The 26,027-nt window shown below is 34.7% G+C and overlaps 1 protein-coding gene and 1 long non-coding RNA gene across 8 annotated transcripts; one reads left to right on the forward strand and one right to left on the reverse strand.

The window, feature by feature from the left end:
• Nucleotides 1-287: 287 nt before the first annotated feature.
• Nucleotides 288-25,235, forward strand: LOC125658125 (protein phosphatase 1 regulatory subunit 3B-like). 7 transcript variants are annotated; one of them, XM_056148648.1, is made up of 4 exons: nucleotides 288-426; nucleotides 847-981; nucleotides 4,371-4,539; nucleotides 22,410-25,235. In XM_056148648.1, the coding sequence occupies exons 3-4, from the start codon at nucleotides 4,464-4,466 to the stop codon at nucleotides 23,405-23,407; spliced, it is 1,074 nt and encodes a 357-aa protein (XP_056004623.1). In that variant the 5' UTR covers nucleotides 288-426; nucleotides 847-981; nucleotides 4,371-4,463; the 3' UTR covers nucleotides 23,408-25,235. The 7 variants fall into 7 exon arrangements, with proteins under 7 accessions (XP_056004623.1, XP_048745200.2, XP_056004624.1 ...); XM_048889243.2 differs by having other exon boundaries at nucleotides 297-426; nucleotides 909-981; XM_056148649.1 differs by having other exon boundaries at nucleotides 304-426; nucleotides 909-976.
• On the reverse strand, nucleotides 15,423-17,017 carry LOC130050070 (uncharacterized). The gene is made up of 3 exons (XR_008798457.1): nucleotides 16,937-17,017; nucleotides 16,302-16,362; nucleotides 15,423-15,522 (listed from the first exon to the last, which is right to left on the reverse strand). It is a non-coding gene; the product is annotated as an uncharacterized LOC130050070 (long non-coding RNA).
• Nucleotides 25,236-26,027: the final 792 nt, after the last annotated feature.

Consider the following 26,027-nt stretch of genomic DNA (forward strand, 5'->3'; position numbering starts at 1 on the left):
AAGGTGACTTACCTGTTGGGAAATGTTCGATAAAATGGACAGGTATATGAATTGAAACTATGAATCAAAGTTTCATTCACACCCTCCGTGTACGCACTGCATATACACAGGGATAAATATATCTTCAGGAGGAAAAAATCATTAATTTGCAATAGAGATTGCAATTAAAATGAATCTAGACAAAACATATGTAAATTAAGAAATCGCCTTGACACAAATTTCCTTAAAAGCTCAGAAGTGCGTAGTTATTTTATTCTTTTGAAACGATCGATGAATTGCGTTGTACTAATGCATTTTTGTATCCGTGCAAGATAACTTTATAGGTTCTGCAGCGGTAGGAAATCAGTTAATGGTTGCATGTGTTCGTTCGTGCTGTGAGCTATCTTATTTTATGTATAGGGATGTGTGTTGTATGCATTATTAAAGGTAAAGGGTACATTTCTTTGTTTTTTGCAAAATATATCATTCTTTGGAAATGATATATTTAGTCCTTAACAAATCTTTTCCAAAGCCATATACATGCACAACAGCAGCAAATTTATTTTCCTTTGAATTGTTTATTATTTTGATTTTGAGAATTGGTCTGAGAATATTATAGATTTCTCATCATTTCCTCAAGCGTTCAAAATGTTGACAGCGCGTTTTAGTCGCTGCGAGAATGATTCGGAAAGTATATAGTACAATGTCAGCAGATAGATGGTTAACATTCGAGCTCAGCACAATTCAATGGTTGATTGTTTGGTGACAAGAATATAAGTATGCGTGTAAACTACAATGTACAGTGTATTACTAGTAGGTTTATTTTCAAAGTAAGAATGCATTAATTAGGAGCAATTTTCTCCTCAGCAATTTATTCAACAATGTAAACAACATGGAAATAGTTGCCTGATCTGTTTTCCCTCACGTAGGCATATTCAAGTAGAGCAGACGATGAGACGGTTCCACCTCAGCTGATTTCCGTGTTGGAGAAATCTACGTAAGGTACGCCTTTATCATTAACAGAGTCCGATTATTTTCAATTTACCCAGGGATATATTTTTCTTTCCATTTTTTTTTTTTATATTTTTAATAAAATTTTCATCAGAGATCTGCATATCTTCGCATATGATTTTTGCAACAAAGAGTTTTGCAGTGTATAATTTTGTAGCAATTTCAAATATCAATAGCATGCTGCTAGTTTTTAAATAATACTAATGATATAGATAAAAGTATCATAAAAATCTTTTCTCCCAAAACTCATAAGGACCAACAGGTACATATGCGGATCAACTAACAGAATCGTTAAATATCTACAAGATTGAATCAATTGATAAATCATTTGCGTAAAATAGCTATTTTTGAGGTAAAGCAAATTTTTTGTTTTAGCTATCGGTTTTTGATTTCATGCCTTGTGTATTAGCTAATGTAATGTAAACTTAGCAGATTTTAGGTGACGTTTAGCACACTCACAGGTGTATTTATTTTCTCTACCTTAAATACGCTAAAATTTTACTACAGGCTGTGTATGTGCCCCTGCAGTAATATTAGTTGTCATTTTTAACACTCGGTTAGAGAATAATGCATGTATTTTGATAATTTTGCATATTTGTTCTGGAAAGAGTTGATATCACACAGTCAAAATAATTTAAATAAAGAAGCAGGAAAATATGCAGTTCCAAAATATATTCAATATTTGTATTCACTTGAGGATGGATGTTAAAATTCAGAAAGCGATAGAAATTTGAATATATTTTAGAACTGCATATTTCCCTGCTTTTTTATTTAATTTTATATATATGATTGATTGTATCTTGCTTAACGTCTCGCTCGAGAATTTTTCACTCATATATGGAGACGTCACCAGGACCGGTGAAGGGCTTCAAATTTAGGCCTATGCTCGGCGCTTACGTCCATTGAGCAGTGAGGGTTCTTTAGCGTGCCACACCTACTCAGGCCACTGGGACACGGGACAACCGTTTTTAAGGTCATTTCCGAGGACCCGTGACATTCACACCTGATGCCGAGCGTTTGGCGATGGAACTGTCACTACCTGTTTTAACGACTTAGATCTGTCGCGGCCGGTACTCGAACAATTATATATATATATTGATCTTTGATACTCTCAGTCTCTGTTAGAAATAAATAATCTAATATATCGATGTGTTTTTATGAACCTGAAACGAATTGAAATGATCTTTTGAAATCCTATTTGGCAATTCTGTACTAATACCCGGAATCTTGGAATTTGTTCGTGTGATCGCTACAGCTACATTCATGACAATCATACTGATCCCAGATACGTGTTTCGGAATGTATCCTTTGAGAAGGTCTTCTCATATTGGAAGAGATACATTCTCACGTAAGCATTGCTCTTGATAAAGGACACGTTGCCCAGCATCACAAGGTAGGACTATTAAAAAGCGCATGCTATTTAGTGGTCTTAATAACATAAAATATTATAAATGTACGTTGTACATTGTACGAGTGACAGAATATGTCGATATTCGGTGTGGGATATTCCTGCTGAGACAGAATATGTCGATATTCGGTGTGGGATATTCCTGCTGAGACAGAATATGTCGATATTCGGTGTGGGATATTCCTGCTGAGACAGAATATGTCGATATTCGGTGTGGGATATTCCTGCTGAGACAGAATATGTCGATATTCGGTGTGGGATATTCCTGCTGAGACCCGATATTCGGTGTGGGATATTCCTGCTGAGACAGAATATGTCGATATTCGGTGTGGGATATTCCTGCTGAGACAGAATATGTCAATATTCGGTGTGGGATATTCCTGCTGAGAAAAAATATGCTAGTACAGTAGTTATACCTGTAATGAAAAAGAGCTGGAGAATGTGGCCATTCCAGAACTGAACTTCCGGTACAGACAAAGTGATGATAATGTGACAATGAAAATGATTCTTCGCAAGCAGACCCAGAATAAATCAAAAAATTGCATGCCGAATCAATTTACCGAGTTTTATTGCGACAATATCATAAGGCACCATTGTCGCTGTTCGTGATTATACTAGACAAAGCTCTCTCAAACAAAAGCATCTCTCGAAGCCACGCCCACAGTTCCACAGGTAATAATCGACGATTGTTGTCGTATTCAAAATGACAATTACTGGTATAATGAGAAGGGTTTTTTTCTTCTGAAAATTGCAAAAAGCTATTTTATAAACTCCTTTACTCAAATATCTGCAACACATACATGTATATTTATTTAGTCTAGAGGAACACAGATATAGTGCTCGCGGAGGGTGTGACCGGTCGACGGGGAATGCTTACTCCCCCTAGGCACCTGATCCCACCTCTGATATATCCAGGGGTCCATGTTTGCCCAACTCTCTATTTTGTATTGCTTATATAGCAGTTATGAGATTGATCACTGTTCGTTATCTGCATTTTTCATAGAGTTATAGATTTTGCAAGGTTACGTGGTAATCGCGTGCGTTTCATGTATTGTAGGTGTTTTGTTTATTATTTAAATTGACAATGATTGAATATAGACTTATACTACATATTATGAAATAGTTTCCAAATTTGTTAACTGGACAAAATATGTATATTACTTGAAACTTTTGTAAAGTCAGTAATCTTAAAAGTAAATGAATGTCACCATAAATATGAATTTGTATGCATCGAATACGACAGAAATTAAGCCACTTTGAAAACACACACAGAGAATAGCATTCATTCATTAAATTAATATATATTATGAACTGAAAAGGCTCATAATATGAATTATAGTTTACATGCATTTTCTATTTAAAATGAAAAAGATCTCGAACTATCAAATAACAGTCAAATATATTATTATCATCAAGACAACCTTACCAAATAACAAATATATTATTATCATCAAGACAACCTTACCAAATAACAAATATATTATTACCATCAAGACAACTTTACAAAATAACAGTCAAATATATTATTATCATCAAGATAACCTTTAGTTACCAAATATATTATTATCATCAAGACAACCTTACCAAAAAGCGCAATATAACCACATTTAATGTTTCTGAAGGAATTAAAGTTTTATGTGCGCTGAGTACATAGTGTAGCAGCCAGGAAATAAAATTGCTTTCTATGATGTATAGGTATGTCTATGGTCATTAATTCAGTATGTTTAAAGCTGAAACGCTTTGTATGAGGCGTTCATAAATCTCTATTTCACATTGCATTATTTGAATCAATTTACTCTCCTTGAATCTGTTTTGAAGAAAAGCAAAAAGAAAAAAAGAAAGAGGAACAAACAACACACGAATGCATCAATATCATGCCTTGATCTTGCCAAGTAGCATTAAATAATCCATGTAATTGCCTTAAAAGCCATGGTTAACGTAACAATGCGGTACATGTTTTCTCTCTATTCAGTGTCGTCACCTTGAAAGACGGCGTCGACAAACTGCTGAGTGTATCAGATATAAACTGTAGAGGAACCATCAGCTGATGTTCTAGACAACTAGAATGGCGTGTAGTAACTTCGACAGCACCAGTATATCAGACGACGAGATGGAGGTCTGCGAGACCGTTGGGGCTTGCAGTGAGTATATATGTACACCTACAGTTATCCACTTTAATCATGCTTTAAATTATACTATATATTGTCGTATGTTGAGAAAGATATGTGCACATTTATCGTTTCTTCTACACATCTAGATAAGGGGGCACCAAGCTTCATGTCGGATTTAACAAGCTGATAATACTAGTATTACATTTACCATGACCAAACAAGCTCTGCGTAACAAAGCGAGATGGTCAAATTGACATCAAGTTCTCCAGAACTTAACCTGCTGATCGCTATTGCCATCAAGTTCTCTCCCATGGGGATCCTGTCGATTAGAATAGGTCCTTAGTGCGGGCAGTCCTTCGGGTGAAACCACAGAAAACGAGACCCCGTGTCACAGCAGGTGTGGCACGATAAAGATCCCTTCCTGCTCAAAGGCTGAAAGCACCAAGCTTTGCAGCCCTTCACCACCAATGCCGGTGTCTATATAGTAGTGAAAATTCTCGTGTTAAACAATACTAGTATACAACCAACAAGCCTACAAGTTCTCTAGAACTAAACCAGCTGGACACAACTATACCGTAAGTCAGTTAGTGAGTAGCACCAAAGCCTTCAAGTATTCCAGAACATCCCCCCCCCCCACACACTCCCTTTCAGAAGGTAAAATGGGCACCAAAACTGTAAGACTTGCAAAACCAAGTTTTTATTAGTACCCATAAAATCTAAACCTGTTCCAAGATCAATCCACTTTGATTAATATCGATAGATTGAAGGGGAAAGGCAAGCCCGATGCTATGAAAACACTCCCCAATATCCCTCGGGTCTGCATTGATATGACCCATTCCTTCCAAACTACCCCACCCTATTGAATCTGTACATAATAGTGTACTGTACCAATCAATTCATCGAGGAAAATAAGGTTGCCCAAATTTAAAGAGTTGCTAAATTGAAACCTATAAGGTATATTTTAGGCATATTTTTTCAAATTCTAATACGTCTTCGTTCGCTAATACATGTACATATCACTTAAGTTAATAGTGGAATTATTCATTTAGTGATAAGTAATGAGTTTTAATACACCTTTGACCGTGTGCCATTAAACCGGGATATTTCCTCTCGCTTCTGTATTCAAATTAGACAGATTTCATACCATTATACATATTGATTTCTTTTATTTGAATTAGCATGGCATTCAAGTGAATTATTATGCAACTCATTTTAATGTGTTTTCTGTTTATTTGTTGTATTTTCAAACCACGGTCTGTTTGCATTTGAATAATCTAGAAAGAAACCCAAGGAATGATGCAAGGTCTTGATAAAAGAGTAAATGTGCGTAATGCATTGAGTGGATCAATTTAATATTGACTGGGAATTAGAGGCTTAGATCACTTTGATATTGATTGGGAATTAGAGGTTTGGATAACTCTGATATTGACTGGGAATTAGAGGTTTAGATCACTTTGATATTGACCGGGAATTAGAGGTTTGGATCACTCTTATATTGACTGGGAATTAGAGGTTTAGATCACTCTGATATTGACTGGGAATTATCAATGGGAATTAGAGGTGTGGATCACTTTGATATTGACTAGGAATTAGAGTTGTGTATCACTTTGATATTGACTGGTAATTAGAGGTGTGGATCACTTTGATATTGACTGGGAATTAGAGGTGTGGATGACTTTGATATTGACTGGGAATTAGAGTTGTGGATGACTTTGATATTGACTGGGAATTAGAGGTGTGGATCACTTTGATATTGACTAGGAATTAGAGTTGTGGATGACTTTGATATTGACTGGGAATTAGAGGTGTGGATGACTTTGATATTGACTGGAAATTAGAGGTGTGGATGACTTTGATATTGACTGGGACTTAGAGGTGTGGATGACTTTGATATTGACTAGGAATTAGAGGTGTGGATGACTTTGATATTGACTGGGAATTAGAGGTGTGGATCACTTTGATATTGACTAGGAATTAGAGGTTTGAATGACCCTGATATTGACTGGGAATTAGAGGTGTGGATCACTTTGATATTGACTAGGAATTAGAGGTTTGAATGACCCTGATATTGACTGGGAGTTGGAGGTGTGGATGACTTTGATATTGACTGGGAATTAGAGTTGTGGATGACTTTGATATTGACTGGAAATTAGAGGTGTGGATGACTTTGATATTGACTGGGAATTAGAGGTGTGGATGACTTTGATATTGACTGGGAATTAGAGGTGTGGATGACTTTGATATTGACTGGGAATTAGAGGTGTGGTTTACTTTGATATTGACTGGGAATTAGAGTTGTGGATCACTTTGATATTGACTAGGAATTAGAGGTGTGGATCACTTTGATATTGACTGGGAATTAGAGGTGTGGATGACTTTGATATTGACTGGGAATTAGAGGTGTGGATGACTTTGATATTGACTGGGAATTAGAGGTGTGGATCACTTTGATATTGACTGGGAATTAGAGGTGTGGTTTACTTTGATATTGACTGGGAATTAGAGTTGTGGATCACTTTGATATTGACTGGAAATTAGAGGGTGGATGACTTTGATATTGACTGGGAATTAGAGGTGTTGATGACTTTGATATTGACTGGGAATTAGAGGTGTGGATGACTTTGATATTGACTGGGAATTAGAGGTGTGGTTTACTTTGATATTGACTGGGAATTAGAGTTGTGGATGACTTTGATATTGACTGGGAATTAGAGGTGTGGATGACTTTGATATTGACTGGGAATTAGAGGTGTGGATCACTTTGATATTGACTAGGAATTAGAGGTTTGAATGACTCTGATATTGACTGGGAATTAGAGGTTTGAATGACCCTGATATTGACTGGGAATACTTCTCATTACCAGCTCGTTAGAGTTATCGCGCTTTGATGACTCTTGTGCGTCATTGGTAAGAAAATGCACAAGTCTCGCGAGCAAGCGCGAGATTACTGGGACATAGACGGGGGGGGGGGGGTGTTGTGTTCGTGTACGATTACCAAGTCCATGCCATATGAACCTGTCCTAATTGTATGATAAGATAGAATGTCTTCATAGTCTGACAGACTTTAAAAACATATTAATCACATTAATTACAAGAAAGGTTCTTGTGTTGGATGTGCATATAGGTTTTTACCTTCACAGTTCGTCTTGCGATTGATGCTTTATATCGGTCAGATTTGGCAGATTTAGTACCTGCACTCCCTCACATAGTTTAATAAGTTCGTCTGTTTTCTTGTAAGAATAATCAATTCCTAAATTTGACTTTAGAATTTTAATCAGTGTTGTGGTTTGCAGTCGGTTATATATAATATGTATTCGATACCATAATTTATATTATGTATGCCTAAGTAATGTTTACGTATGTTGTCCCGGTAGCACGACTTTACGCGCCTTTAATTTGAAGAGTTCCACTAATGGAAATGATAAGTATTAGAGGTGTGGATCACTTTGATATTGACTGGGAATTAGAGGTTTATTGTGGTAAAGAATATCGTTTCACGTCTGGGATTCGTCCTACAGCTGTACCATGAGACATGTTCATTTTGCTTCCTCTGTTACACACCCCCCCCCCCCCCCCATCAAATCACTGCCTTATCAATAAGACTAGACAAGAAAAACTAGATTACTTAATCCAAATGTCTCTCCATATAATAGACATTGACTTTAAAGGTAAACAAGAAAACCTTCACTAAGCTAGTGCCTTCACAGGTACCCGAACACCGGATCTCACGCGCACACACACCCTTTTCCCATATTTTCCCAAATAAATAAATGAGATTTGGGTTTTTTTGTAGTTTGCTGAACAGGAATTTATGTACAATTGTGGATTAAACTTCCTGAATAACCAGATAAAAGTGACAAAACTCATAACAAATGTTCGTATGCCGGTGAGCTTAGTTTAAACTTCCTGAATAACCAGATAAAAGTGACAAAACTCATAACAAATGTTCGTATGCCGGTGAGCTTAGTTTAAACTTCCTGAATAACCAGATAAAAGTGACAAAACTCATAACCAATGTTCGTATGCCGGTGAGCTTAGTTTAAACTTCCTGAATAACCAGATAAAAGTAACAAAACTCATAACAAATATTCGTATGCCGGTGAGCTTAGTTTAAACTTCCTGAATAACCAGATAGAAGTGACAAATCTCATAACAAATGTTCGTATGCCGGTGAGCTTAGTTTAAACTTCCTGAATAATCAGATAAAAGTGACAAAACTCATAACAAATGTTCGTATGCCGGTGAGCTTAGTTTAAACTTCCTGAAACACCAGATAAAAGTGACAAAACTCATAACAAATGTTCGTATGCCGGCGTATTTGTTATTTTACACGTCTTAATTTCATTCGCGCTATAATATGTCTTACTCAAAACGAAAATTCTGAGCTGTATAAATTTTCTAGATTGGTATATTTTCTACACCTAGCGCGGGGATTGGAAGTTTTTCCTTCCAGAGATTGACATTGGTATTGCAAGAAAGGATCGTCAGTCTACACAAATTGGTCGTTTTAATAATTCATTTTTCAATAATTTCAGTATATGTATACATAAAATTATGTGCATAACATTTATGGCATTTTTATTTTTGAATGCGAATAGTGCATTTTCTGTTGAAACATATCAATTTTTCTTCACTTATGGATAAAAGTTTAAAACGAAGATGATATTTTGCAAATCTACGCGTAAATATTCTGTATGAAATCTACGCATAAATGTTCCGTATGAAATCTACGCGTAAATGTTCCGTATGAAATCTACGCGTAAATGTTCCGTATAAAGTTATGCGTAAATGTTCCGTATTAAATCGTATAACAAATCTACGCGTAAATGTTCCGTATGAAATCTACGCGTAAATGTTCCGTATGAAATCGTACAACAAATCTACGCGTAAATGTTCCGTATGAAATCGTATAAACACTCTCAGATTGTGACAAATGATCTCTTATTGTAAAGAAAATAGAATATTTGAACGATGATATTGCAAGGTTCCCTCGTAAAAATGAATTTAAGAATTTAGTTTGATGTAAGGAGCGAAAACATGTCTCCGAAAATTAATCAACCTATATATAATATGATGTATCATACGATTTATTTATTCCAGATAAGGGTTTTCCTAGGCATACAGCATACATGATTGTTAATAATACAAATGACAAATATATAAACATTGAAATAAATTTGTATGATGTGTCCAGATAATGTCGTCTTCCTTTAAATTGTGTCACATATACAGTTTATAATAGTTGCTCACGTTTCTGTCGTTATAAATGGCTGTGTGTGTATTGCTGACTTTAATTAGAAATTAAGATTACATGGCTGATGTCTCATTTTCATGTAGCGAGACGACATGTTTTGGTGTTTTTTTTCTTCATTTTAATAGCTAATGTCATGACAATTTATTGCTGAACTAACTTAAGATGATTAAATTTTCCCCAAGAGAGTATCTCCATTACGTGCCACTATATATCAAACAGCATAATTTCGAGTTTGGAAAAATGGTTATACCTTGAAAACATAAAATGAAGAACCGTTACAGTTAAAAGATAATTTAGAAATGGAAATACAATATATATAAATGATAAAGTATCAAATACATGTACATACATGCATACTAGTTTCAAGTTTCTCCTGAATCTCATGTTCACTGATTCAGTTGTCAACGGCTATCTACAAAGGTTAGTAGGTTATTCTGCAATGCAGCGCCTCAATTTAGAGCTTTGCAGAAATTCACCCACGGAGTTTGATTCAGGTTTTCTTTATTTAGTGATATTAATTTTCAAGATTTTGTCTTTATCACTTTACACACTAGTAAGTATATAAATTGTATAGGATATATCTTAATTTTTTTCAAATTAGAAAACAATGTTACAATATTCAAAGCTTTAAATATACGTAGACTGCAGACACAATCCATATTAAACCGTAACATCACAATATTCCTAACTCAATAAACGCTGTGGTAGAACGTGCATACAGGTTTCCCAATAAAAAAAAGGTTGATTTGTTGGGAGAAGACATTTTTACAGTGTGCATTAATTGTGTCTATGGAGAAAAGCTTAGCAATAACAGCTTTAGTTTTGCAGATCTAGGGAGTCAGCAGATTTATACGGTCGCGTACTTTACCAATGTTGTTGCTTTTTAAACCAAAAACACTCCTCGCCTTATCAGTAACATAATGCGATCATTTATTAGCTGAGTGTCAGTCGAATACACTATAACCTTGACTTGATTACCCGGAGACGGAGTTTTATGAATGAAATCCCCCGGGTGTGTAAACCAGCGAACTTGTTTTGCTACCCAGCAGACGATTGTTTGGCTACCCAGCAGACGATTGTTTGACAACCCTTTTCCGTTTCTTTCTCGAGTAGATAATGAATTACTCTTTACTGTACTGAAGCGTTGTGAGGGGACGATCGTATGATTCTTAGGGGGAAAAAGTTTTTGGAGAATATTTTTATAAAAAAAGTTTTTCAGGACAATATTCATGTCAGGTGCATCATTGATGTAAATGTAATTACTGATAATTTAATATCATTTTTATATTATCATTTCATTTCTTTTTAAAATAAAATACACTTTATTTTTAATGTTTGAAAATATTTGTACCGATAAAATTAACAGTCCAATGTGATGATAACATTAGGTTTTTTCTCGAGAGCTTCAGGGGTGCTTCATTCTCTTGAGTCCCCGCCACAATCATCACCAAGGTCACTGCGTGGGGATGGTTCCCTGTCTGACCCCATTCCTTATAAATTAGTACCATAATTTCAGATTTCTGCTGTATCAATATCTCTATCATGTAAGAACAGATCCGAGATGATATAATCAAATAAATGCAATGTCAATATTTGAAAATACTGTAGCAGAAGAGTTGTGGTAGCTCAGTGGTAGAGCATTCGTTTCGAAACTGGGAAGTCAGGAGTTCGAGACCAGCTCGTGCCATGGCTGCGTCAAACCTAAGACTTAAACATAGGTAGTGATTGCTCCTTCGCCAAACACTAGGCATTTAGAAGTGAGAATCACGGGTTGTTCGGATACAACCTTAAAACGGAGGTACCGTGTCGCACCAGTCGTTAGTACAATGAATAACCCTCACTGCTACGGCGCTAAGCATAGGTCTAGTGGTACTTCACCTACAGCTGGTGACGTCTCAATATGAGTGACAAATTATCGACGAAACGTAAAACAATCAATCAATCCATACATACTCTGCACACATTGACTGTGTACAGGTGTAACTTTCTGATAACTACTTACATTAATTGCAACTTACCCCGGTATTATAACTATTGGCTCAGTCAATATGCTGTTCTCACTAACTGAGAATATAATATTAACGAGTAGGATGAGGTGAATATTTTATCTCGAGGGTGAGATAAAGCCTTGTATTGACAGGGAAAATGTCAATATAATTGTCGGATCGTATAATTGAAAAATTCAAAACATCGGAACCGGCTACTAAAACCTACGAAACAATACCTGGTCGGCCAAAGTGAAAGTGATTAGAGACGCTGACTGTTTTTCAGTATACTATTGAATGATTTAAAACACTACTAGAGATATGCCTAATTTTACATCTATAAGGACAATACCTATTTTATTCATTATTGTGCAGTTTCAGAATGACGGTTCCTTTGTATACGAAATGCTGATGCATCTAAGTAATGGAAGTGCTTCAATATGTTTTCTTTGTATACTCTTGTAGTGTTTCCTTTTTAAACTTACCCACTACATACTGTAGATTCTTAATGATAAGATATGTACTGTTTGATATAAACAAGGTCTATATGAAGCTGACTTTATGTAGTTCTATATGATGATGATGAAGTTCCAAAGAAGTTGATATGGACCCGGAGCGTAACGGAACATGAGGCGCGTTGTCTGAGATTAAGCCCCCATGCATGCAGGACGTGTACAGCGTGTGTGTACTTTAAGTGAGTGGTGAAAGAATTCACATGCACAAAGTATATTTCAAAGAGTAGTTTCATGTATCAGTAAAGTGTTATCTTGGGCAGACAGGATACTGAATTTAAAAGACGCCTTTAAATTAATGTAAACCTTCGTTTTTAAATTCGATCACGTGTGTTTAAAGTAGGGAGAACACGTTTTGCATTAGTGCATGAATTCTCTTTAAGCCAGTGTTTATATTAGTACAGTGTAACTTTTTTGCACGGGAATTACTACGTCATGTACACTATATGTACATTTATGTAAGTGGGGTTTCAATACAATGCTAATTTTAAAATGCCTTAAATCATGATGTGAAATTTTGAAGAGTTTAAGAAATAGTTTACAATGTTCAATCCTTCCAATTAGTTTAAGCAATAGTTTATTCACCTGGATATTCGATACCACTATCATACGAACAAGGGACTTGAATATATGTATGAGATTAATATGTATATAAGAAACAAACCAAGAGGCCTACACATCTGTATAGAAATTGAATATGCAAAAATATAGATACATGTGTATTAATTTAAAAGACACTTTCAGGTTGCAACATGCCAATATTCATATTTTTCAAAAGTTTTTGTTGTGCATGCACGTAAAACCCCATATATACTGAGAATAAAAATGTTTTATCGTAATAATTAAAAGACGTAATAGATATACGTTCAGAGTGTGCTGACGTCCGGTGTGTGCCATGTACAGTGGGGTCGTTGTGGTGGTCAGGCCTAATATACACACCGTACAACATCCTATCTTATTTAACATTGCTGTCAGAAATTCCAAGGACGTCGTTTGTCAATGTACAACAAGTTGTCACCGAGTCTGTTTGCTGACAACTGACATTTTCCCACTAACTGAAATACCTCTTGTATTCATTGCATGGAACGTGTACATTCATATCATAGCCGCAGATGAGGGAACGTTTGGTTGGATTGTCTCAGCAATAACAGCATAAAAGAGCAATAAGAAATTGAAGGTTCAACTGTGTAAGAGGCCTGATTCTGGGGCCACACATCTCGATGTAACTTTCATTCAGAGTCTCGAACAAGTATACATTCACCTGCAAGGTATTGTTAATACTTCAGTGAATTGAAATTGAGTATATCTTTATTTGGACTGACGTTTACTCATCTTTTTTTTAAATTTGAATTGAACATACTGTCCTATTTAAACATTGCTCGAGAAATATGATCCATTTCGAACTATTGCAAAATATTTGTCGTAAAATTCCGAAGTTGATTCATAATTGATACTGTTTTCTAAATTGAAAATGATAGCTGGGTATAAATGTCATTGGGAATACGTGATATGTCTGTGCTGATGTCACGTGTGGATAAGAAGTTTATGACAGACTGTCTTAATTTAAAGTTTTATCTGTCCGCAATCAAGACAGGTTATAAAAAAAACAAGCACTCTACATATTGGAAGACTTTATGGGTCGTTCGATTTTGATGTTTTTGTGGCCTTGTTGCTTGTTTTACATCTAGAGATTGGTCCGTTTAATGCCCTTTAAATTTACTGCCGATAATGCACGTCTCATAGTACATGTGTATGGTGATAAAAACACCAGCCCACATACTGACTGTCCCCATCACAGGTCTGAATGTTTCAAGTCTACTGTTGATGATTTTAGTAACTTTCATGGAAGTCGAAGTTTGGATAATGCAGACTCGATGTTTGTGCTGTGTGTAAGTCCGTGTGCTGTTAGTATATACTGTAATGTGTTTTATAGCTGTCTCATATTTTATCATTCTTATTTATTATTGAATGAATACAGGAAAGATTAGCATTTGGACGCAGAAGCCATCTATAAGTAGGTCTTGCATATTCAAACGTAATTCAATGGGTCAATCATACTTTCCATACATTAATTTATGTAAACGTGCGTATAGATCGATATATCAAATACTCTGGTGATGTTGATCATATAAATATTTTTCTCAGATATTTCTGAACTGGTATAACAAAATAATTACACCCCACTCTTCCCCCAAGATGCAAATATTATTATTAGCCTTTCATTATCGCGATCTGACAGTTCTTCCTAGCGGTAGGGTCACTGTCCTCAACATCAAGGTTAAATCCGTCACCCCTCGTGCAAAAACATGTGTTTCATAATACTGTGTATGCTTCATAATGGATTGAAAACTGGGTATGTATTGATTAGTGCTGTTTAATGGTTCATTATGAGCTAAACAAACAAACTATTTTGCTGTCTTCATGATAAACGGTTTCACAAGGACTCCCTTGTTTCTTTTTCTCTGGTTGAAATTTAGATGATTAATTTCATCATGACATACTGGTAATCAATACAGTTCTGATTTCATTGATTTGATAGGTCAATATGAATGTTTACTTTTTGTGCTATAAGGATAGATATCTGACTGGTGCGATGTACATTTGAGGATGAGTATATTGATATTGATTCCAGGAACATCGATCTGAAAACCCCGAGGTCACGTTCGGGCTCCTGTGTTTGTATGCGTATTTTTTAAAAAATTTTTTTGGGTACTGGATGGCGGAAATTCAATATCTTAAAATATCCATGATCCTGGAGGCTGACTGAATCCCAAATTCGTGATGTCTATCCAAGACAAGAACTAGTCATCATTTAGTTTGATAATTCAATCATGATATTGATTTCATGTAAATACAATTATATAGATTATACAAAGTACACGGCATGCTCTTGCGCTGATTTCAACTTTGGTCTTTACAATTACATGCACAAAATATGCTTGTAAAACACTATGTCCTCGAGCGTTAGCACATTAGATTGCAGTATATTTTCGTGAGCTTGATCTTAGTCGCGGTTGACCTTGACCTTTCATTTTACCAAGTATGAAGTTCTTATCTTGTATAGTAGTTGAAGTTCATACAGAAAGACTAACTATATTATATAGCATGTTACACAATGCAATAAATCATAAATTGTGATCATGGTATAAAAAAAACTACAAGTGAGGTATTGAAATTTTATTTCTTATTATCAATTGGATTGTGTGTATTATTTTCCCGAGGCTTTTTCCCCCCTGTGTAGCCTTTTCGGTCGTTCTTTTACCTTAAAAAAATATGGATTGTGATTTTAAAAAACGTGCAAGACAACGTAGAAATGGTTCTGGTATTATATGAATGCCATGTTAAGTATGAAAAAAGATACAAAACTTGTTTGCAAAAACATGATGATGTAAATTTGAAATGTGTAGCCAATCAATAGTATCAAAAATAAACAAAAAGTCACTGTAATTTAAATTTTTTAGTGCATATATGAATGTGAGCAATACTGTGTATGAATGATAAATATAATACGACTATTTTAACAACTGAGAATTACTAAAGAAATGAAAGTAAAATGTAAATATTGATTAAAATTTCTTGAATATCGTATTTTTGGCGTGTACAGTGCTTATGTGTTTATGATTTCCTGGAAGGCCTAATTCAGTATTGCGGGATACCTCACAATACATTATCGTGATCATTACGAACGGACGTGCGATATGTGTATATCACAATTATACAGTCTTCATGATTTTGATAACTTAAAAATGTCTATTTCTGTTGTGTATTATGTAGTGGGGTAAAGTTCCTCGAAGACTGACTTAATGAATAACATATAGTTCGAGTTCGTTAACTTATGAAGTATAGCAACTAAAAATTATTAGAATAACAAGGGTTAAATCTGAGTTCATTAACTTATAAAAGCATAGCAACTAAAAATTATTAGAATAACAAGGTTTAAATCACTTTTAACTACACTTGCTACAAACCTTTTTTTTTAAAAAGATGATGAAAAATTATAACTAAATTTATGTTTCTATAAATAAAATGAATACAATTTACCGTATGGAATGTAATTTGTCCCCAGGATTTCTCGTTCAAGTTCAAAACAAAGCGGGGAAATCTGTATAAAGTAATTACATGTACATATAGGAAGGGGTAATATTTTTCAGCTTTTGAACATCATAGAAAAAGGTTGTTTTAGTTTTTAGGAAATTTGTAGTTGGATTTATTTCAACTAAACTAAGCCTATATATATATATATATATATATATATATATATATATATATATATATGCTTTAAAACTGCAAAAATCATTATAGTTTATTATTCATATATTGATATAATACTGATACTGTCCATTTACTTGTATATATACATGATTAGCAATTCATATATGTATGTACTTGTTTCCCCCAACATGCTGCATCCACATGCAGTTTGCAGTTTATGTAACCTGTAGTTAATGTTGTAAACTTTTTTTTTTTTTTTTTTTTTTTTTGAATTTCCTTCTTTATAAACTGTCTTACTGTTATGCCCTCTGGGCCCAAAATTGGAATAAACTTATCTTATCTATATATATAAACATATGCATATTTTTGTTGTTATAGGATACTCAAGATCATTCCGCATTTAATAACGTCAAATATCTACGTTTATCACGATACCATACGTGTATAAATACATACATGTATACATGTACACGTCCTATTTCGTATCATGCACACATCAATTTTGTTACACTACATGTACAGTGATGGTTAATCATTGGGCGCTCACATCACAGTGTTCATGAGTGCTGTTTACATGGTAGGTGCGTGATTTGTACGCATGGCAGCACACAGTGTTCAAAAATCGAGGTCCGCTAAAAATTGAATTAAAATTATGAAAAGTAGTTGGCTTGGTCATTATTCTACCAGAAGTCGGTTATGAACTATCATTGTGGAGCTATTTATGAACATTCTTCTTGTATATCATGCAGGGCCACTTCAAAGGAAACTTTCACCGGATTTGTGAATATTTAGGTAAACAAAAAATACATATATCTATCTGTACATAACTATTCTAAGAAATTGTTTGTTTGCTCCGATTTGGGCCGGGGAAGGGTTGGGGGTTGGGACTGCAGTTTTCACTAATTGTGCAATGATTGGAACAACTGAAAGAATCTTGGTACTTGACATACTGTAAAATATTAGTACATTTCAGGTAATGATGACACTGAATTTAATCATAGGCGCATTATGTTCATTAAAACATGTACTGTATAAGGTCTTGTTACAGAAAGAATATATCTACATCGATTTCTGATATACATTTTTATTAAGTATTATATAACCAAGTCTAATGTTTCCGATTTCAACCTATTCCTCGCATTGATTGATTGTGTAAGAACTGAATAGTGTTCATGAATTCCATACGTTGTGTAGCGCAATATCCGAGGCTGCATTCAAAAAAAGGCCCACGTGTAAGTACTAGAAGTTTGCTTAATTATTTTTGTTGTAAGGGTTTATATAAATATCGCGCTGCTCCCGATGCTTCATGTTTCGATGTAAGCATCTAATTTGTATATCGAATTTCTTGTACAAGTGTTTTGAATCAGTATACTAATTAAATCGTTATTCATGAATACGCATAGAGCATCCGACCGTCCGGACATTCATGGACACTCGTTCACGTGTTTAGCTTATATATAATTTTAAGTGAGTTGACCAGACTAATCTTGTTTAACAGCACGAAGACTGAAATACACACCGTCATATTTGTTTAAAAGTTATACTTTTATAAAGACAAAAAAAACCCAAAAAAAACAACCCTGCATTACATTGAGTTGCATGTATCTTTTGAATACACACATGATAACATAACTGTTCATTCACGTGCACACCTTGATATCAGCCGGCTCGCCAGCTGATTTCTTGCAAGTTTCATTGGTCGGTATTTATAGTTTCCTTGTTTTGCGCTGATGTAGCACGTGAACATTAGCCTTGACATTGGCAATAATGTCGGAGCGATTACCGCTTGTCATACGTGCATGTGTTACAATAGGAAGTGGAGGATTGTGGTTTGTGGATCGAGAATTGTTTAAGGTAGATTCTGTTTGTGTTTCGTTTTATTTAGCTAAGTCTTTTACTGTCATTTTGTCTTAGGTCTGGACGAACACTTGTTTTTCTTTTCTATTTAGCCTTTAATATTATTATATCAATATATGATTATTGATTACACTATAGGCTACTAAGCCTATAAATGTGCAACCTAGAGCGGTGGGATATTTTATTGTTAAATTTTTATTAGCTCTGCTGGTAGGTTGCATTTTTATAGGCTTAGTAGCCTATATGAATACTATTTTTAATGTTTAGTTTAAGACATCGCGTCGCAACTGCATGTGAATGACATGCACGTGAATGACATACACGTGTTCTACTACACCGCGCGGGTCGTGCAGCATTCTGGGAGTTGAACTAAGTTCAATATCCCTAGATGATTACACAAACACCGCTCAGTAGTTTTGCTTGGATTGTATTTTCCTTTTTGGGGAAGAAATAGTGACCTTCGAATATTGTAACGAGAGAAACGTACATGTCTCTGTATGGGCCTAATCAACAATGAACTATTTATAGGAACCAGCAAGTTTTGTCGAATGAAACCGCAATGCTTATACAAAATAGTATTAGATTTCTTTACGGACGATTGACCAAAACTATCGGTTACTGTGATACCCTCATGTTAATCTGATGACCAGGGGTCAGTTAAACTGATGACCAGGGGTCACGTGGGGCGGTTTTTCTCTGGTTCAATGGTTTGGAATATCGCTCTTTTTGCAGCATGTATCTGTACCTTCTGGTACAACCGATTTACACATGTCTAGAAAAGGGTAAAAACATTAGTGATAACAGATATTGATGCTTAATTCTTCAAACTTAGATCAAAGGACCCTGTAATGTTTTGACCAAAGCTACTATCAGTCCAGAAGCAGTGTGTCTTTTCTTGTGGAGAACCATGTATAAATACCCCACTCCTGTCATATCACTTACTGATTGGTTAATTGGTTTCAATACAATAAAGGGAATTTGGATAATCAGAATCATTCTTTCAATATGATTGGTCACTGAGAACAGAAGTTCAACCTGTGTCATTCAAATCTATGAGAAGCCTAGCCCAAAGTTTGCATCCTGGATCATGTGAAGTGACACATTGCTATTGGAACCATAGTAATTTGATGAAGGGTGCAATTGTAAAACTTTCTTAATGAGTGATATATATATATATACAGTATATTATTTTTAGAAAATTGTTGGAATGGAAAATATAACTTTTTATTTGTTAGCCTTTTCTGTTCTTTTGTGAATTTAATGAAAAAAGGTACTTTTCCTTAATTAAATCTATCTGTAAAGGTTGAGTTGTTGTTTTCAGGAAGGTAGGGGTCAGTGGTCACAAAACCCCCTACCCCCAGGAGGCTAAGGGCATTTTCTATTTAGCTAATCAAATTACAGCAGGGATATTTTGAATCATTTTCATTTTCTTTCAATAAGACTTGGAGGAAGGAATATCATTCTGTAAATATAATTCTAAAAAGGAACAAGTGCTTGCAACATAATATATTTCAAACATACAAGGAGTCTGCTCTCACTTCTCTTGCAGGGTAATATAGCCTAATATTGGATGCCTTTATTATTTACCTACATAGTGCACTCCCTCCCTTCTCACCTCTGTGACCTTGGCTTGATCCTGGTGCATGCAGGTCACCCATTCAGACAAATGGGTTTTCTCTGGGCACTCCAAACAGGAAAAAAAAAACCATGGAAGTATTAGCTGTCAAAATTCCATGGGTTAGTCCGAGTTACCATAGCCAAATAAAGGTCTCTTTGTTGGCCAGTATCATCAATAGAGATTATCCTAAGGCCTGCATTTTCCCCTTTGTAACTCACAATTTTACCGGAAGTTATAAAGAGAACATTTGTTTCTTTTTACCAAAAAAATCAATTAGCCAACTAGTCTTTAAATTATGATAACAAGTATTCTCACAGCTGATCATTGAAGACTTCATTCTCATAAGGGAGATGGGGGGGGGGGTGTTTAGATTGAATTTGTTGAGTCTATTCAGATTGAATAGGAGGGAAGATATTTTTTATTCAGATTGAATAAGAGGGAAGCCATTTTTTATTTAGATTGAATAGGAGGAAATACGTTTTTTATTTGCATTCTTTATCTTAAATCTTGCCGCCTGAGCAATGTACATTTGACATTTACTTGATTTGTTAACTAATGGCATTAATGTCTGGTATGAAAATTGATCAAGCATTATCTAAATGAGTAAGTATTTTTGGTCTGATCAGCTTAGCTCATTATCTAAGGATATGGTTGTTGACATTGAAGACAGGGGTCATTTAAGTAGCCTTCTCTTGAGGATTAAAAAAATCACTGACATATCTCAGTTATATATATGTATTTATATTTAATCTATTACTGGTGTGCCAAGCATTGTATAGTACGTACATTTACATTCTTTATTAAGAAGTTTTACCTGCTGTGGTAGACGTACGTATGTTTCATGATGAGGAGTCTGTGTTTTGTGACAATATAAGGCTACATCTGAATTGTAACAGGGTAATTTAATATGTGTGTACAACTTGCATTTTCTTCTGTTTGTGTTTTTAGTGCTAAATCTAAAGCAAACTAGCATGGCGCTGCGCCATGCCCTTTTTGGCTGGCACCATGCCCTTTTAACTGCGCCATGTTCTTTTTTCTCTATAAATTTTAAAAAAAATATCTGTTAATATAAACAAATTTTTTTTTTTATTTCACAAGGCTGATTGAAAAGTTTAAAATCAAGGCAGCAGGTATTCATTCTATTACTATCATAGTATGATACAATGAAAGTGCCCCGGAATTGTCTTGCCGCGATGAAAAGTGCCCTTTTGAACACGATATGTGTTCCCTCTCTAGTCAGTAGACTAGATCCTAGATTTAACACTAGTTTTGAAAAGTAAATATCATCATTCCATCAAATATCAGTAACATTGAATGGAAATTCAAAATATAACTATCTGAATTGATGGTCACTTATTTGTTCACTCTGAATTTTGTATAATTTGGACAAGAGATCAGAGAGATACATGTGTGTCCTTTCCCATGTACCCCTAAATCAATTAACTGCATTGTGTGGAAAAAATCCTATTCAACTTGCCAACAAAATCATGAAAATTACATAAAATCAATTATATATATATATATATATATATATATATATATATATATAAAAATAAAAGAATCTTGTGTAAATATACACATCTGTCTTTCAACACTTGTAATAAAGTCAGCTTGATAGACCTGAATTACATATGTATGTAGTGTGGCAATGTGTCGGTGATATTGAAAATAACAAAAACTTCCACGTACTTGTTTTTGAACAGATAAGAAATGGCTGATGCAGCAGAATAAATTACCTTCACATCCAGCAGAAATTTAATACAGCACTTACATAGTTTAACAATGGTTGTTATATATATATATACATATAGTGTGTGTGTGATTTAATATTTTAAATACTTTCCTATATTAAATCTACTGCGCAGAACCTTCTGTCAAGGACGCCATGTTTACTTGACTGCAATACAGAAAATGTAGGTCGTCACAGCCTTGTTATTTCAAAGTCATTGTGCATTCCTTAATGAGTGGCTGTCTCATGCAAACAAAATGTATTTTAGAAATGGGGAAACTAATCATGTCAGTTGCAAGTGTAAACATTGGAAGAATATGATTGATCAATATTAAAAATATGCAATTCAGATATCACATGCATCATCCTAGACTTGCTCAAGTCTCTATGTTTAATAATCAGTGCTCTCTTTAATACTTTTGATAATGCCAAACATCTATGTTTGGTGACGTTTAATGATATTTAGACTTCTGAAGCACAGAAAAAAATTAACGAAATGAATGATATTTAGACTTCTGAAGCACAGAAAAAAATTAATGAAATGATAAAGCAATAAAATTAAACAACATAGAGACTTGAGCAAGTCTAGCATCATCCATTTGGAATACAGTAATTCCTGAAATGGGTTTGACTTTCATGAATACAGTAGATGTATTCAAACCTTTTATGATTAAGTTTTAGTCAAAAAACTAAAATTACATTAAAATAATGAAGCCCTTTTTTCTCTCTCCAGATTTCCAAATGCTAAGCACTCTTTCCCATAGTTTCACTCTTCCGAGAACAATGCCTGTGGATTATACAACTTATCTACTTTCGTCTAGTCCACCAGCTTCCATGCTGGAACAGATATTTTCAAACCGCTGCGAGAAGCTACCAAATACACATCGCTTTACTGAAAACGTCTTCTCCTTCCGAGAGACGGCAGCTGAAGTCAGCGTAATGGAAAATGAAAAGAAGCCTCCAAAACCCATCATTCAGCGTTGCAACAGTTACGAAGATGAGGAGATTGAATCTTCTTCGGGATGTTCATCTGGTCGAGAGTCGCCCACTCCTTCCTCGCCAAAGGGGAAGAAAAGAGTTTCGTTTGCAGACAATAGAGGGTTTGCCCTTGCAACTGTCAAAATAATGACAGAGCCCTCAGATGTACCCCCAAGGTTACGACCAGAACTTTTGGCATCAATCACTCAAGGGGCGACAGCAGGTGTGTCCGCAGGGCCACCTCTCATTCTGGACTTCAAACAACCAGCTTCAGACTATCTTAGTTTCAGAGACAAATTAGAGAAAAATTGTGTTTCTTTGGAGAATGTCATAATCAGAGACTACACTGTCCTTGGAACAGTGAAAGTTAAAAATGTTGCTTTTGAAAAGAAAGTGCTCTTGAGGTGCACGTTTGATTCTTGGGAGACACATATGGATGTAGATTCTAAGTATGCAACATATCCTGACACCAACAGTATGTTTGATACATTTTCTTTTGAATTTGAAGTGCCTACCAATTTTGACCTTCAGAAAAAGATGGAATTTGCAGTTTGTTTTGAGGCAGACGGAAAACAATACTGGGATAACAATGATGGAAAAAATTACAAAATTTTCTCAGCAGATGTCAAAGCATCTAACCATGATCAAGAACCAGTCAAACCTGTGGAGGATATTTCGAAATTGAGAAACGTGGATTCGTGGACTCAGTTTGCTTCATGGAACAAAGTGGATACCTCTTTGCCATACTGGTAGTGTTGCCCATGCCCCTTATTGATCATGGTGAGAATGAATCCCTCAGTGTCAAAAACTGGGGACTGAGATCAAAAGATTTCTGATGAAGTTGCACTTCATCTGAGATTGATTAAGATCTTAAACCTGTGGATGTCGGCTCCTGTACATGTTAACATGAATATCAGTTTCATCCATCGGTGTCTTATAAAGGTTGTGTTAGCTGTGATGTGATAAACATTGGCATCTACGTGTATATATACATGTATATACATAAAGGTGTGGTACGGTCTGTAACTAGTATCAAATACTTGTGTGTATTGTTTACATTTTGGAAATGAGTCGGTCATACATGAAGAATGGTATCTTGTAAATGTATGTACATGTAGATCTCATGTGTTCTCGTGATACAAATGAACATTTTCACTACCTTGTATTCAATGCTTTTGCACTTTTCTGAATGTGAAATTGACACAAATTTATTGGGTGCCATATGCATGTGCAACTACAAACCAGATATTTATAAAAAATATTTTTTTTTTGATATGAAAGAATATTTTGAAAACTTTATTAAACCATATGATTTTTAGTAATGTTTTAGAATACTTTAATATATAAAATTGTTATTTATGCATTTGATAGTAACTGTGTGATGTAGATGCACTCAGTGCAGTGTATAGCATGTTCATAAATATTATGTTTCATGTAGGGATCAGGTATTCCTTATTTCTGATATATAGGGCAACACTTAAAAATACTTATGTCTCTCAAGTACCCAGTATTTTAATACTGAGTGGGCATTATGCACTTTGTAATCCAAACACATTGTAGTAGAAAGAGAGACAACTCTTGCTTGCTTGACATTCTAATGAGAAGTTTGTTATGTAGGTTAGACTATTTTGTTTTTTACCAGTTTTTGTTGCTAATGAAATTTCCCCCCATGTATTTTATGTGGATGTTACAATCAAATCTTTAGTTTTCAACCATTTTCAGTGCATGGCATCTTGTATCTTGTACATATGTACTTAGTACTTGTTCAGATTCAGAGATACGCTTGCACTTCCTGTAATTACCATCCTGTAGCTTATGAAACACAGATTTCATTTTAGATTTTGTTCGTTAATTGTAAACATATGTATATATTATGTATGGTAATTTTTACATTACATAATCACTTTTATATGAAATCCCTATTCAAAAGTGAAATAATTATATTTCTTTTAACATGTTGAAAGTGCTCACTCAACATGATCAATGAAAGTTAGAATGTACTAGCAATTCGACTTTTTAGAATTGTAAAGGATCTACAATAAAAAGTGATATATTAAGCTTATATTTCTGTAGTTTCAGTATTATCAGAGCAAGATTGCTTCAAATAACACCCACACACCCACACCCCAAAAAAAGAGAAAAGATTTCTCTAGCCAATAAGAGGAGGTACAGTTTAATGTAAAAGTTGATTCATTTTGTGTTCATTATCATTCACATTCTTGTGTTTTGCTTTAGACATACAGTTTTGTCATTACTTACATGCTTTAACCAATTTAACTTGGTAACTGTGATACAAATATTGAATAGCCTGATTCCCCGAGTACCTATTCATATTGTAATCCTGTCTGGTAGACACTTGGGTCTGCCTACTGTGTTTTTTATGTGTTATATATATATAATATATATACTGTTGTTGGGTGCTAAATACATAAAACCTATATATATATATAGTTATACTAGTAAGTAGGGAGAATATATTTTTAATGTGGATGAGAGAATTGACATGCCTTGAATGAATGATGTGTCATAAGATCTGAGGAAAAAATCATTTAAATGCAATAAATATTAAAAAAAAAAAAAAGGTGTTTGATGGTAACTTTATTAGTGAATGATAGGTAGATAGATGGATACAAGGTCATTACAGATTTGATTGTGATTCAGCACGGTTCTGCACATTACAACCATAAACACAGTATTTCGGTCTCAAGAGAGCGAAATCGGACTTTATTGAGTATTTTAATTTCGCTCTAAATTTGCTAAGTATTTCTGTAAAGCTGTGTATTCCGATAAAATGATTACGGTAGTGTTAATTTCAATTATCTCCCTTTCACTGAGGATTAATCGAAGGAAACGATTAAGGCAATGTGTGTTCTTGGCACAGCCTTATTTATAAGATTAAAAAAATCTGTCTTCCTCTAAACAAACTTCATTTTAGAATAATTTTGTTAACAGGAAGACAATTTATTTTTTCATTATAGCCTGTGGCTCAGGATATATGCATTTGAAAAACTTTCACTATTTAAAGCTGACATTAATTATGAATGACCTTCACATTTCTCATCTTTTTAGTTCACCTGAGCCAAAGGCGCACGTGAGCTTTTCTGATCAAAATTTGTTGGTGTTGTAAACTCTTCATTTTCATCTCCAGAACCACTGCATCAATTTCAACCAAACTTGGCCAAAAGCATCCTTGGGTGAAGGGCTTTCAAGTTCAAATGAAGGGCCATGCCCCCTTTAAAGGGGAGATAATCACATACATGCAAAATTAGGGTAGGGTCATTTAAATTTTTTCTTGAGAACCACTAAGCCAGAAAAGCTGATCTTTACATGACAGCTTCCTGACATAGTGCGGATTCAAGTTTGTTCAAATCAT

The sequence above is a fragment of the Ostrea edulis genome, chromosome 9 (genome assembly GCF_947568905.1).
Source record: "Ostrea edulis chromosome 9, xbOstEdul1.1, whole genome shotgun sequence".
NCBI classification, from domain to species: Eukaryota; Metazoa; Mollusca; class Bivalvia; order Ostreida; family Ostreidae; genus Ostrea; species Ostrea edulis.

Excerpts from the sequence above, each read along its gene's own strand:
- LOC125658125 (XM_056148648.1), top strand. The coding sequence starts at position 4,464 with ATGGCGTGTAGTAACTTCGACAGCACCAGTATATCAGACGACGAGATG. Across the intron at positions 4,540-22,409 it reads CGAGACCGTTGGGGCTTGCA|ATTTCCAAATGCTAAGCACT; the intron begins GTGAGTATATAT and ends TTCTCTCTCCAG.